General features: G+C 41.5%; 1 protein-coding gene across 5 annotated transcripts in view; it reads left to right on the forward strand.

Moving 5' to 3' along the window:
• ephb2a (eph receptor B2a) overlaps nt 1–16,144 on the forward strand; it is a 61,446-nt gene that overhangs the window by 21,934 nt on the left and 23,368 nt on the right. For all 5 annotated transcript variants that reach the window (XM_051426010.1, XM_051426008.1, XM_051426011.1 and 2 more), the window contains exons 2-3: nt 533–597; nt 2,036–2,720. In XM_051426010.1, the coding sequence (XP_051281970.1) occupies nt 533–597; nt 2,036–2,720 (750 nt within the window). The remainder of the gene's footprint in view (nt 1–532; nt 598–2,035; nt 2,721–16,144) is intronic.

A 16,144-nucleotide genomic window follows, 5' to 3' on the forward strand; every position in this document is an offset into this window, starting at 1 on the left:
CTACAAGCATTTTGTGACACCACAATTAGTTCAGAAGTCAGTCCTGGTTCAGTATGCAACTTGTACAGTGCGATGTAGAAAGTTGAAGCCAACAGTGCACATCCACTGACAATGGACATTGCAGTGAAGTAGGAGACATCTTGTATCCAGCAGGAAAACTTAAGAAATTAACAACATTTGTTTATTCATCGATTGTGGAATTTTTCCATTTTTGATCAGGTAGAAGGAGTAGGAAATTATACTTTTTTTTTTTGCGTAAAAAACATATCAGACATTATTTTTACAAAGACTATTTGTATATATGTCTTAATACATGTAGGGGATCTCTTCATTGTGGATGTGATCTTTGGAGGACCACAAAATAAAAAAAAATAAAAAATAACATGATAATTCAGTTTTAATTAATTTAATTATTAATTATAACATAAATATACATTAATGCTACATTTTAGAACTGTTTATCATGTTATAAATATTGATTTTAATATTAAAATATGTTTTATAACTCTGACCTTATTTTTGTCTTCTGCAGAGGTACTAATGGATTCTACAACAGCAACAGCAGAACTGGGTTGGACCATCTTCCCATCACAGGGGGTGGGTGGAACAAAGCAAGACACTAGGAACATTGTGTAAAACATGCAGCCAACATATATTTACAATTGTTGTATTACAATGTTATAGAAGCTGTCGTGGCTTCACTCAAAAATATGAACATCCTTTGATTGACAGCACACACATCAGATTTTGGTTGAAATGTATCAAACGAAAGGACCATGACTCAGTATCTCACTGTCCATGGAACAACTTGTGTTGATGCTCTGATTTCAAGTTCAGGGACACTATTGTCTCAGGTTTTACAGATTGGGTTGGGCTGAAGCTTAGGGAGGGAGTTTAAACATGAAGGATTTCTAAGCTATTGACTTAGACACTACAGGAAAAGAAAAAAAGGCAGGTGTAGAATGTCTCAATTGATAAGTAGAGCAGAATGGTATTATATTGTGTTTTAAGCAGTGAGGGTAACATAAATGTAGACAATTAAAACTGCAGCCAATGCTGCTGTCTTATCTTATTATGCTAGGAGAGGGAAGCTTAGGAGCTGAGTTGCAATGCAAGCTTCATGTTATGAACTTTCTTTTTAAAATACAAAATGTGGAATTATCCGTCATTTTCGTCATGAGAAGCAGATAACTATCGGTTATCATATTGGCTGAAAAAAAAAAATCATATTGTGCATCCCTAAAACTAAGTACTGCTACACTTGTGCTGCATCAGTCAAAAAAGTCTGGAAACGCCCCTAATGTTGAGTGAATTCCAAGCTGGTCTTCAGCTCCTGTACAGTTTTACTTTTTTTTACAGTGATTGCAACAAGAAATAATTGCAGGCAGACAAAAAACAAACACAGAGCAGTTAATAAGTTTGTAGTACAGTAAATACACAGGACATAAAAGTCCATCGGTGTGAGATAATAAATAGAATCAATATGATAATAAATACAGTAAATACATCACAATTATTGGTGGTGACATTTTTGTGCTAACAGTGATGATACATCTCCAAAAATGCCATCCAAAACTGATGTGTCTTTGCCAGAATGATTGGTCATCTTGTCTCTCACAAACAGCCAATATTGGTTTCTTTAAAGCATTACTACAATCTTTGCATAACTATTGCCTTTTCAGCTGAAATGTCATGTTTCACTGCCTTCTCTGGTTCAAAGTGTGTTGCACATACCGGCTGTGTTCGCAACCTGCCGGGTTAGGGTCAGGGTTTTAGGCTTGGGTCGGGTTGGGCATAATTTTTTGGGCCAGATCAAAGCTCTAACTGAGGACTGGAAGTTATACCACTGGAGGTCAGCAGAAACAAGAATTTCCACTGCTGTTAAGTTGCTTTTTACCCACAGCACATAATGGTCATAGTGGTAACTTTTTGTTGAAAGGGCTGGAGGACCTGTAAGAAGAACTGTTACTGTTTGTTTTTGCACATTTGTGGTGTGTCACTGTATCAGTGGTTCTGTTTGTTGTCTGTGTTCTAGTGGGAAGAAGTTAGCGGCTATGATGAAAACATGAACACCATCCGAACATACCAGGTGTGCAATGTCTTCGATAGCAGCCAGAACAACTGGGTACGCACCAAATACATCCGCCGCCATGGGGCTCAGCGCATCCATGTTCAGATGAAGTTCTCGGTACGCGACTGCAGCTCCATACCCAACGTCCCTGGCTCCTGCAAGGAAACCTTCAACCTGTACTACTATGAGTCGGACTCAGACACAGCCACTAAATCATCCCCATCCTGGATGGAGAACCCCTGGGTGAAAGTGGACACTATAGCAGCTGATGAGAGCTTCTCTCAAGTTGACCTTGGTGGCCGCATCATGAAGATCAACAGTGAAGTTCGTGGTTTTGGACCTGTTTCACGCAATGGTTTCTACCTCGCTTTCCAGGATTATGGCGCCTGCATGTCACTTATTGCTGTTCGAGTCTACTACAGGAAGTGTCCCAGTGTGATCCAGAATGGAGCTGTCTTTCCTGAGACTCTGTCTGGAGCAGAGAGCACTTCTCTGGTGGCAGCCAGAGGGGTGTGTGTTCCCAATGGGGAGGAGGTGGATGTACCTATCAAGCTGTACTGTAATGGAGATGGGGAGTGGATGGTACCCATTGGGCGCTGCATGTGCAAAGCTGGGTACGAAGCGGTGGAGAATGGTACAGTATGCAGAGGTAAGGAGCCTGCCAGTGCTGCTCTACAGATGTTGCTCTGATGTTGTCCATGATCTACACCAAAATCCATTTGGTTTCTGTTTCTCCAAAAAATGTTTTGCTCATGTTCAGATGGAAGTTTGTGTCATGGCACCAAGATGTCAGCTGGTGATCATGGTACTGATGGTTGAGTAATGCAAACTTACACGCAAACAAATTGCAATATCAATCAATATTTTCAAATCCAACAACAAAAGACCACTTCATGAATGTATGAAATAAGAAAAGTTTATTGCACATAATAAACAAATGTGAACCGATGTGGTATACTGAGGGATGAGGGATAAAGGGATGTGGTTGGGGTTGCGGGATGAGGGGATGAGGGTTGAGGGATGGAGGTAGGGTCGAGGGTTGAGGGATGGAGGAATGAAGGTCGAGGAATGAAGGACGAGGAATGAAGGACAAGGAATGAAGGTCGAGAAATGAAGGTTTGTTGCCTGATGGATGAACCAATGGGTTGTGAGACTCTGAGTGGGGGAGCTGTCTCTTCGTATCTCTTGTAGAGAGCCCCCAAAGAGACTTCGAATCGACTTGTAAACATGGCGTTTTGATATCATTTAGGTTGTAACAGATGTAAGTGAGATATGCTCTGTTAGATCCCGAGTTACCTCCGTATAGGTGGTACTGGACCAGCTCTCTGTTCAAAGGGTCCGATCCTCTAGTCTGTGGGTATTACCCTGCCAGGTCTCAGCAGAGGACTGTTTAAGCTGGTGGCGAGGAGACACGCCTAGCTTCTTACTGCCTTCATCCGGATGCTTACCCTGCTTTCTCAGTGCAGCACCTGACTGAATAGTCCTAGAGTCGAATACCACACTAGCCACGTCTGTTCACGGCAGCTCTTCTCTTATTGATCTTGGCACTTGGTAGTTGCTAGGTTTATCTTTAGTGGCTTGTATAGTAAGCCCCAAGGGTCTGGTTAATTTCTTGGCTAGAGTAACCTGTTAGAACCTTTAAGATGTTGAACACACTACGTAATAATTATTGCCTGTAGAGATATCATAAATCCAATGTCCACATTGATTTGTATGCATAGTCCGGTGTGGCATGTTCGTCGAGCCACGTGGGTTGGACTGATTCTGAATGTAGGGAACGGTGAACTGAGGATTGGGCTGATCGTGAATGCGTCTTTAATTTTTCTATCCAGGAATTTATCAACTATGTTGGGCTCGGAAGTGGCTGACTGTAAGTTGTGGCATGTAGGAGGAATCTGGTGTCCCCTGTAAACCTAAATTAAAGACTGTGTGTAAATCTTTATATGAGGTGGTTAACGAACTGTCAATTTGGGTGGTTCTTCGAGGCAGTGGCGAGAGCGTTGATATTTATTGGTGTATTCGGATGCTTAGGCGGGCTGTTGAGGTAAGGTTTGAGGCAAAGAAGCTGGGAAGGTGTGTGTTGTGGTGGGATGGGATGGGGCACCGTACTGCGTTGGTTGCGATTTAGGGAAGAGCACGGTGGTAGAGTTCTGGATCTAATGAGCCCCTGTAAGTTCCCTGATTTTTGCCACAAGTTGCTGTTTGCATTCTATTGAACTGAGTACGGTTAGCGGTTCTCTGTGGATATAAGGGTTGCATGTGGACTAATGTATTGAATGGCAAGGTCGACACATACACGTCTGTAAAGTAATGTTACAGTGTTGACTGAAATAAAACTATTAGCTGTTCAGTTAAATTAAATGGCGATGTCGATGTAGTGAGAGGCAAGAATCTGTCGTCTGAGAGTGGTGACACAGGGGATGATAGGGAGGATTTGGTGTGCTGGAGGTAATGCGGAGGCTAAAGTGAAATTATTATCCATTGGACGATGGGTGGAAAAGCCCACGATTGGGCAATGTGGAGCTAAAAGGAGGTGCGTTAAATGAATATAAATAAGAATTTGGGTTTTTGGCTGGGAGCACGCTCTGTGCGGCTGAGAAGGTCGTTGTTGGAATGGGAGGAGCGGAGGCAGCCAAAGAAGATAGGACAGGGAAGTTAGAAATGAGAGAAGGGTCAAGGATGCTGGGATGGAGGGATGCCTGTGTTTGTGAAGCCGAAATGGCAGCTACTGGGTTAGATACAACCTGGCCCTCTGAGAGGGCTAATGAGGACGGCTGGGCCGTGATGCCATTGGGAACCCGGAAGCAGCAGTGAAGCTCGACGAGGAAGAGTGGTGCTTTCCTGGAAATGCGTGGAAAGTTGGATCATGTGGAAAATGAGGAGGGAGTGAACGGATAAGGTGTGCTTAAGTATGTATTGAGCGGAAATGAGATGAGTGCAGGGCGTGGTCTCTATTCCCGAACCTAGTTATAAAACTTCATTTCTCGCCATTACCACTACCCAATTCATATTTGCATTGACCTTGTATGTAATCTGCACATGTGCTAATCATATTTTGAAGCAGTTCTTTTTAAGCTATTTTCTAAGGCGTGCAATGATCCTGATTTAGACCTTCTAGACCCTTGTATCCTGTGCCTGCTGTGCAATTTCCCTGGTATTAAAGTCTTCTATCCAGACTGTATCATGAATCCTGATCAGATCCTTCATTGTGTCTTGGCTGATCGAGGATTTTACATGTGCCATGATCCTCTTTAAGGATGGTTGGATTGGCATGCACTGACTTTTTCTAATGCCCCTTTCCTGAGTGTCCAAACATGGCGCATTCTGTCACAGAGTACAATGTAAGTGGATGACTGCAAACAAAAGACCGAAAAAGCAAGAAAAAATAGACCAGGAATGTCTTATACTTAAATACATACTTAAATGAACGTGAATGTGAAAGTGTATTTTGCCAGTGCAAATTATTTAAATTATTTATCAGCTAAAATGTTATACATTGTGTTGTTAAGGGCCACTGTGTCAGGAGGTAAAGTGGGTTGTCGACTAATCAGAAGGTTCGCAGTTCAATCCCGGCTCTTCCATTGCATGTCAAAGTGTCCTTGAGCAAGATACTGAACCCCAAATTGCTCCAGAGGCTGTGCATTGGTGTGTGAACGTATGTAAATGCCCTTAGTTTCCCTTTCTGATAAGTAGTTGGCACCTTGCATGGCAGCCTCTGCCATCAGTGTGTGAATGGGTGGACGTGACATGTAGTGTAAAAGGTTGAAAGACTAGAAAGGCAATATACAAGTACAGTCCATTTAAGTATTAAATAGTCTATAAATGATGGCAATTCAAATTACTGCAAAAACCATGAATGTCATGCATTTATCTTTTAGTATGACGTCATTATAATGATAGACTTTTTAATCCCACTCCCAACTCTAACTGACTTCCAGCATCCCTGGATGAAACACTGCACCCATGAAATGGAGTCTGATGTGTTCTGTGTAAGATTTTATAGTGCTGTTTTGGGGTTTCCTTGCTCAGTTCAGTTCAGGTCATCTCTGATTTTTTTACCTACCAGAGGAGATCATTTTTATGGCAAGGCAACATAAAAACAGACTACCTAAACACAATCAAACAATATGGCAACTGAAGACATCAAAGTGCTGTTACTGGGGGCACTAGCGAGCAACTGATGGAGTAAGACGCATAACTCGCAGCTCCTGCAGAATAGTTTATAATTCCATAATTAAATGACATCCAACTTACAAATTACATTTAACAGCCTGCAAGCACTTCTTTAGTTCATTCAAGGAGGACCCAAAGTGAGTCCAAGCGAAGTAGATGGCATCAAACCTTCAAAATTATAAATACGGCTTGTCAACCACAAGGCCCAACACCTCCTAGGGTAAGAGTCCATGTAACGCAACCCCAGCTATGCCCGCCCCCGCGAACACACCGACCATGGACATCACATCTAATGTCGGAGCGGTCGAGGAGGGACTATCAACATGTATGGACGAGGTCGTATCAACACAACGCACAGTAAAAGACCTTGAGAAGTTGGTGGATGATCTAAGAGAAAAGTGAGAGGACTCAGAGGGGTGAATGAGGAGAGGTAATATTCGGATCACTGGAGTCGCCGAGCAGCCAGGGTCCAGCTCTCCCATAGCTGTTGCAAAACAGGACAGGCCTTGCGTAATCCTCTCGAAACTACACAACGAGGAGACGCCATGGCCATACTAAGAAAGGCCCGTAAACCAGGTGGCAGACTCCAATACGATGGAAATTCAATTCCTGTATTCCCAGACTACACGGTCAATGTCGCCAGAGCGGCTTTTACAGATGTCAGGAAGATGCTGCAGGGGAGACCAGGTATCCCCTTTGAAATATTCTTCCCTGCTAGATTTTGCATTTCCCACAACAATGAGGAGGAGTTTTTGGATGCTACTGAAGCTATGGACTATGTGAAGAAAAGAGTCATCCCAACAACGGAGCCAGAGAATTGACTGTACTTTTATCCAACCTGGAAGGTAACATATGATCACATCCTATGCTGTTTCAGATAGTTAACGATCAATATGAGTATCTTATGTCTCATTACTGTGTTTGATATGTTTAGTTTTTGTATAGTAGGGGTTCTCCCTGGTTGTTTGCATGCTTGTGCACTGGCATGGCCGTACGCTCAGGTATGTATTTTACATGCGCGGTGGATGGGAAGGAGCTGGAGAGCTCATATGTAATTTTTTTTCTAACTCCTCATTTCATTTACCCAGAATATTGTTGTTATGCTTGGCTTACAAACAATGCATAACAACTCCGACTACATGTACTTTGAGGGAAAGTTGTTGTTCTAGTGTCGTTGCTTTACTGCCTTTCTCTGCAGTGTTTAACAGTGATAGTTATTCTGCTTGGCTTTAAGTCCAGCCCGGGATCCTGTCCCAAAAGACTGATCAGGCAATATTGGATGAGTTCATGGTGTCTTCAGTCTTTTGTTTGGTTCTTTCTATGCAGATCCCTCTGTTCCCAAGGGATCCTAATTTAAAAATTAAATGGTAAATGGACCTGTACTTGTATAGCGCCTTTCTAGTATTCCAACCACTCAAAGCACTTTTACACTACGTGCCACATTCACCCTTTCACACACATTCAGGGCAAAGTCCATCGGACAGAAACTAACATTCATACACATTCACACATCAATGCACGGCATCGGGAGCAATTTGGGGTTCAGTATCTTGCTCAAGGATACTTCGACATGTGGCACCAGGAGCCGGGGATCGAATCCACAACCTTCTGATTAAGGAACGACCCGCTCTGCCTCTAAGCCACAGCCGCCCTTAGAGGGGAACTTACTTATGGATATCTGGTTTTATGTTCTGTCTTTGGATCCTTCGTTTTCTTTTTATTATATTTTTTTATTTTTCAGCCTTTCAACCTTATTTGTTAACACCCACTCTATCATATGCATACCAATTCAATTCAAGGACACTTTTCAAATAGAGTAGGTCTAGACCAAACTCTTTAAAACATTATACCAGTATATTATTTGAAGCCAAAGGGTCATGTTCTTCCAAATTAAAATTTTTTGTCATGGTATCACTTAAGGTTATAAGCTATAATGTCAAGGGTCTTAACAGTCCCATAAAGAGGAAGAAAATCCTTAATCAATTAAAAAGAGCAAATTGTCAGATCGCTTTCTTGCAAGAAACCCATTTATCAGAAATAGAACACGATAAACTAAAAAAATCTTGGGCAGACAAAGCATTTTACTCATAACATCAATCAGGTAGAAAAAGAGGAGTCTCCATATTAGTGCATAGACAGGTTCATTTCACACCTACTAAATGGAGATTAGTTTTAGTAAATAGATCTATTGATGGCATACAAGTCTCATGGATGAACATATATGCCCCAAATGAGGATGAGCCCAGCTTCATTACTACAATCTTTGCCACAATATTACAGCACAGCTCTGTCATTCTACTGATGGGAGGGGATTTCAACTGTGTCATTTCTCAGCATATGGATAGACAACCTTCATCAAAAACACCTATTTCTCGAATGGGTAAAAAACTCACACACTTATCGAGTGAGTCAGGATTAGTGGATGTTTGGAGAACTAAATTCCCCAAAGGTAGAGATTTTACTTTTTACTCCCAGAGACATTTGTCCTATGCGAGAATCTTGCCAATAATCTTGCCAATAACAATATCCGATCATGCACCTCCTGCAATATCATGGGACATAGGACTTAGATTACCAACCAAACAGTGGAGACTAAATTACCTTTAAATGACAAAGAATTTACTACATTTGTAATAAATTATCTAAAGGACTATCTCGATATGAACATCTCTCCAGAAATATCCCCCCTATGGGACTGCGCTAATGCATACATTAGAGGCCGCATCATCTCATTTGCAAGTGTAAAAAAAAAAAAGGAAAGGGAAAGCAAGGCATTGGAACATAAAATAATACAATAGGCCATTATCACACTGATACGTGGTACTTCCGCATTCAGTGATCTTTGTGCACTGCTACTTCCAGTGAATCACTCATCAATCTGGCGAACCCATGATGGACGATCCTAAGTTTATTTATACTGCATCCCTGGTAAATTTACCCAAAATAACATTTTCTGACGTACATCGACTAACTGAACAACACTCCATCTCAGCCCGCTCCAAAGTGGACAAGGGATACAGTTTCTTTTTCGAGAACTTCATCTACGACTACAAAGGTGAGTGGCTACTAGCTAGCTAGCTAGCTAGCTAACATAACATTACATTAGCTAGGTAGGTTAGCTTATGCTAACGTCAGTTTGGCGTCAGCTCAGATGTTCGTATGGTTATAAGGTGTTTAACCTACATTAAACCCAACTAAAGTAAGATTATTCACTTTTAAATGAGGCTGAGTCAATTCACCCTTTTCAATTGTATTCTGATAGGAAGACCGTTAGCCTCTGTCAGTGTCAGCTAGCTAACGTCAGCATACGAGTGTCCCTTTTGCTAGAATGAACACTCCACAGTATATGCATTAATTATAGTTTTGTCCACCAGTGTCCAACATCATTGACAGGGCGGTGGCTGTCAGGTCTAGGTGTTACAGGTCGATGAAGAAGTGAGAACAGCCCCATTATTTGAAGGTTATTTTAGGAAGCTAAGGCATAATGGCAAGAAGTTTAACCCCTTCCACTGTTGCCTGTTTACATCAAGTCAGTCAACAGCCATGTGCAATAAATTGCTATACCTTTGTGACATACGTACGGTATGCAAATATCAATATGATAATGTAACAACCTGTTTGTTGAATCCAACATGTTAATGGTGTAAGGGGTTAACTACTCTCGTGCGGTTGCAGATTTCCTAGGATTATTGGTTAATTGTAATGCTCTTCCTTACATTTCTATATCATTTGCGGCAAGACTTTAATTTTAGTTTAACTTTATCGACCAAAATTATTAGTGTTGTGTCTTTAATGTAGATTGTTTTCCAAGCTGATGCAGCCGAACTTCAAGAAACCTCATGCAGCTGTACAGCAGGCAAGGTTCTGTGCAACCATCTAGTGGCCTTGTTGTTCCAGAGTGCCCATTACAGCATGTTGCAGGTGAGGACTGTGGTCTGGGATGATGTTAACATGGGCAGGTTGATTGGAGTGACACTGGTTCTAGAGGTTTACCTTTGATTGTTGACAAGCACATCCTCAATCCCGGTTTGCTCTTCTATCTCTTGTTCTGCAGGTGAGAGCTGTACCACCACCTGTGGCCTGCACAAGCTCTCTGCAAACATGGCATCGACCAAGGACAAAGGTAACATTGTAGCTGCGAGCAGTGTGTCCCAAACGTTACACCTGGGACACACTGTTCGCGGAGCGAAGGGTGGCACGCAGGGCAGCTCACGCCGCGGCTGAAAAATAGACTGGAAGTCTATTCAATGCGGTGCAGCGCGTGGGGCTACATTGGTTAACATGGGAGTGAATTAAAAGCGGTGCCACTCCTCATGGCTACCGTGAGCAGTGTGTTTACACCATTACAAGCAAGATACTATTACAATTCAATTCAATTCAATTCAATTCAATTTTATTTGTATAGCGCCAATTCATAACAGAAGTTATCTCACACTTTTCAAATAGAGCAGGTCTAGACCGAACTCTTTAAAACATTAATTACAGAGACCCAACAGTACCACCATGAGCAAGCACTTGGCGACAAGGGCAAGGAAAAACTGCCTGTTAAAAGGCAGAAACCTAGGACAGATCCTCCAGCTCTAGGTGGGTGGTCGTCTGTCTCGACCAGTTGGGGTGAGAGAGAGAGACAGACAGAGAGAGAGACAGAGAGAGAGAGAGAGAGAGAGAGACAGACAGACAGACAGGTGCAGTGTCCTCCTGTGGTCAAACGCGGAAATTATGTCCAACACCCAGATGCACCAACATTCCCTAAACTGCCTTTAGAGGGGTCAACATTTCCCACTAATTTTCCAAACTTTGACCCAAACTCCCAACAGTTTCTCCATTTGGACAGCTTAACTGTGACACACGAGATGGCAGCTGAGAGAGAGGAGCAGACCACGAGCAGTCTGAGTGCCCATTGTGGCAAGCTTTACGCAAGCCTAGAGTGACAGCTAGTAGGTTCTATGAGGTTAGCCATGTGAAAGGGCCGTCTTCTGGTCAGACCCTGGCAGGGCGGATACTTAAGGGAGTACGCCAAACTCCCGCCATGAAAAGGGGCCTTGAACGTGAGCCACAGGTGCTGGAACAATATTCAAAACATTTCAATGTAAATGTCTCACGCTGTGGATTTGTTATCCATCCCGATGCTCCTCACCTCGGGGCTAGCCCCGATGCAAGGGTATATGACCCTAGTGCCATTCCGTGTTTTGGGCTTGCTGAAGTTAAATGCCCAGACATCTCCAGCATTTCTGAGGCAGAATATGTAAAAATGGTGAATGGTCAGGCAAAACTGAAGCAGAATCATAAATACCACTGGCAGGTTCAAGGTCAATTGGCAGTAACTGGATTGAGTTGGTGCGATTTTATAACAGACACTGAGGGAGACTTCACAGTCGAAAGAGTCTGGAGAGATGATGAAATGATAAAAGAGATGAAACAGAAGGTGGACCTGTACTTCTTTGGTACATATATGAATGTGTATCTTCAGCAGAAAGTGAAATGAACTGAATGAATAAATGAACTGAATGAATAAAGGAACTGAATGAATAAAGGATTTTTTAAATTCCCTTTTTCTGAGTACATTATTTACTACATTATTACATATTTACATTATTTTGAGAATTTTAGAATTGATTATAGATGAATGACTTCTTATTCAATTATATACATCTCATTCAATATATACAATGTTTTCAGTATACAGTTAAATGCATGTGATCGGGGGAAACACTATTCAACAGGGATGTAGCCTTTTAAATCAGAAATCAGAATCAGAAATACTTTAATAATCCCTGTGGGGAAATTACTTTCAAGTCAAGTGGTCCCTGGAAGTTGGTCATCACACAGCAGACGGTCCACAGCTGGTTGACTGTCCCAGACAAGGTTAGAGGGAGAGTGTGTTCCCAGATGCGGTATTCCTTGACTCTGCGTATTGCTCTTTCTACAAGGATTCAAAGTCGGGCGATTGCTTGTGTTTTTAGAGCATCCTCTTTGGTGAACTGCGCTGTGGTTAGAGATGAAATAAGTTAATTTCTATTATTTCAGTGAGTGCCTCAGTACTTTTTAAACATTTGTCTGCACATCTTGATTATCATTTTGGTCACAGTTTTAATTTGAAATGTTCATTCCTTTCATGCCTACCTGTCATCTTGAAGGGTGGTATAATCAGCGTTGCCCCACGGTCAGCTAGCAGCTTCTCAATGGTGAAACCCTTGTCTGCCATGCAGCCATCCCCTGCTCCAGTCGAGCAGTCCACTTCGTTCAGTCAGCTCTCAGTCAGAGATGGAGCCAGTGAAGAGACTTGACACAAAAGTCACAGCACTACATGGGGTAATCCCAATTAATCCACGTTATAACAACACGGGAGACAGTGGACACACTGAACTGAAACATGTCAGCCAGCACCTTCTCTTGCAGGCCTGCAGCAACTCAGCAGCAGAAGAGAAAAAAATTATCAACCAGTTGCAGTCTACGCGTTGGACTGGGAGAAATGGGTTCAAATGTTTGTCCCTTTTTCTGAGCTTTCGACCAATAAACCACCATGGAGGCAGATGGTTGAATAGCTTCCCAGAAGTCACAAAAAACATCTCTTTAAGTGAATCTTGTGTAAAAAAGGATGCCCTGTCTGAGACACAAAATCGGTGAAAATGCACTTGACCCACTTTCAGCTGTGACAGCTCTTTTGTCAGTTCCTTGATTTTGTCTTCCAATTGCTGTATGCGTGCAGCAGCAGCATCCAGTGCACCTGTATGAGATGAGAGAAAAAATTAAAAATATCTGACCCAGATTTTGTCTGTGACTTGCATATTGGAAGTAGTTTGGACCTCTAAAGCTACATGAAATAGCTTTTTATAGCTCAATATTCACCTTTACGTTTAATCAAATAAGATATAAAATGCAACGTTTGTACTTGTGATGAAGCTTTTCACATTGTTGGTCAAATGCTGGGACATCAATAAGACTAAACATTTTGTGCCAGTGTTCTGAAAAGTTGACCTACTAATAGCCCATTCTGTGCTTTGTAGGGCATTCTGATAGACATTTCCTACCTAACAGGATGTGCTACCTATGGTTTAAGCACAGTATGGGGTACTGGTAGGTCATCATGAGGAGGTAGGCCAACATTTCAGAACACCGGCCAACAGTAACATACCTGGTTTAGGAGCAGAACCATAATCATGTTCTGTCATCACCACCGAAGCTACGACCTCCTCTTCCTCACATGGCAGGGGCTGCTCCAGAGGAAGGGCTGGGCAAACGTCATGGCCTAAGCGAGTTGATGCTCTTTTATAAGCGGACTCCCTTCTTGGCAGTCCCCAGTTGTTCCACTGGAAACGGGAGGGCACAGACCCGATTTTCAGACGCTTGATGTGACCCCGGTTGGTAAAGTTAGCCACGTCAGCTAACGCTAGCCTGCTAGCACTACCTGTAATGTTAGTGTAGTCTGATTCACTAAAGTGCCGGCTGCAAACAAATGTGCTACCTTGTTTTATTTTAAAGTTTGGCCTTTCATCCCGGCGAACCGCTTTAATCCACTTCTTCCTTAGACTAAATTCTGTCAGGAATCCATGAAAACTGAAGTAGGGTTGGCGTTGTTTGTTCGATTTACAAAGCGGAACAGAGCAGTGACATCTAGCCTTCGTTTCAGCCATTGTTGAACTGCGCCGGAAGTGGACATGCACAAAGTTGACAAATCAATGAAACCCGGAAGCGTGATAATCCCCTATCGTAACGACAACATAAAAGAACACTGACTCCCAATTTGCTCAAGGAGCTCAAACAAGCTCATAGAGACTTAAAAAGTCTGATTATGGAAAAGATTGAGGGCAATTTAAGGTTCACAAAGCAGAATTATTAGGAAAATGGCAACAGAGCAAGTAGACTATTGGCCTTAAGACTTAAAAAACAACAATCCTCTAATAAAGTACACAAATTAAAGACTAGTAACACTCACAAAACCGGATGAAATTGCAGGGTCTTTTGCTGAATTTTACAAATCCCTATACACAAATACGGAAACCTGCACTGACGATTAAGAATTGGCACAATTTCTGAAAGATATAAACTTAAAACAGTCATCTGAGCCTGTGGCAAAGGAATTAGATGAGCCTATCAAGGAATCAAAAGTACTACAGGTCATCTCTACATTAAAAATGAAAAAAAGCCCAGGACCAGACGGTTATATCAATGACTTTTACAAATCATTTAAAAATATAGTGACACCTTTACTGCTAAAAGCTTATCATTATGCATTGCAATTCTGGAACTGTGGCCCCCTCCTGGAGGGATGCAACAATAGTAATGTAAGTTTATGTTATACATAAAGAAGGAAAGGACCCTACCAAATGTGAATCATACAGGCCCATATCTTTGTTGAATATAGACCTACGTATATTAACATCCATATTATCAAGATGTGTTAATAAAATTATAACAAACATTATTCACCCAGATCAGACCCCCATTATTAGAACATTTATATTACGTGAATAACAGAACCATGATACAAAATATTAGTAAGGCGTTGGGTAGATGGTCAACGCTTCCTTTATCTATGGCAGGACGCATCGAGAGCATACAAATGAATGTCCTACCTAAATTAATCTATCTATTTCAGATGCTGCCTGTAGATATTCCTAAATCTACATTTGATAAACGAGACAAGCTGATCTCAAACTTTATATGGCAATCAAGGCGGCCTAGGTTCAGACTAAAAATACTCCAGCTATCCAAATCACGTGGAGGCCTCAAACTCCCAAACTTCAGGTTGTATTTCTGGGCTGCACAGTTGAGATCCCTAAAAGCATGGCAGCAAGACTCCACAGGTACAAGGTGGATAGACAATGAGAAAAGCACATGCCAGTGGCCCTTACAGACTCTACCTTTCTTAGATACTACGCTTGGTGAGACTCAAATGAGTGAGTGGACTAGGACCATATTGAAGATTTGGAGGAAAATCAATCATATGGGCTGCCTAAATCAATCTCAGCATTAACCAACATTGGTTTTATAAATGGTTTTGTCCCCCCTCAGATGGACTCAGGATTTAGAAAGTGGTCAAAGCACAGACTCACAAACCTACACCAACTTCATAAAGATGGATGTATCAAATCATTTGAACAATTAAGACAGGAATTTACACTCCCCAATTCAGACTTTTTCAGGTACTTACAAATAAGTGACTTTGTAAAAAAGCATAGAGAGTGGATTAAAATCCTACAGCCCACCCCGATTGAAGAATTCCTGATAAAATGTTATTTTATTATTCTTATGTTTGTGTGTTACTCTTACTTAACTATGTAACTTGCACATATGTTTAACCGGAAACATATACTCTTATATGATATATGACTTAATGTGAATGTGCATAATGATTGTATAAGTTGCTGAAACTGAAATAAAAATTAAGTTTAAAAAAAAAAAGTGCTGTTAGGGTACATGCAGTAGAAAAATTCTATAAAAGGTTCATGTCAAAGAAAAACTGTAATTGTGAGGGTTGATCAGTCAGTGACTAGATATTGACTGATACTCATTGTGTAGCGCCAAATCATAACAGAAGTTATCTCATGACACAATAGAGCTCTTAAATCAGCTTTTTTGTTAACATTTGAACACCTTTTGGGTCGCTAAACATGCCTGAAAACTCATGACACTTTGCAAAAATTTCAGTCATGGCAAAGGCTAAGGTATTGTCTTGGTCCAGTAGATGGGCATCGCAAAATGGCTTAGCCACGCCCCCCAGAATCAGCCCTCAAGACACGTATGACCGACATGTAAGAAAATTGGTAGGCATGTGTATCATGATGATGGAGCAGCTTTAATTTTTATCTGCATTTATTTACTTATTTATTTCATTTTCCATTTTGTTTGTTGATTTATTAATTTTTAAATATATTTGTGTATTTCTTTTGTATATTT

The sequence above is a fragment of the Dicentrarchus labrax genome, unplaced genomic scaffold, assembly GCF_905237075.1.
Source record: "Dicentrarchus labrax unplaced genomic scaffold, dlabrax2021, whole genome shotgun sequence".
NCBI classification, from domain to species: Eukaryota; Metazoa; Chordata; class Actinopteri; family Moronidae; genus Dicentrarchus; species Dicentrarchus labrax.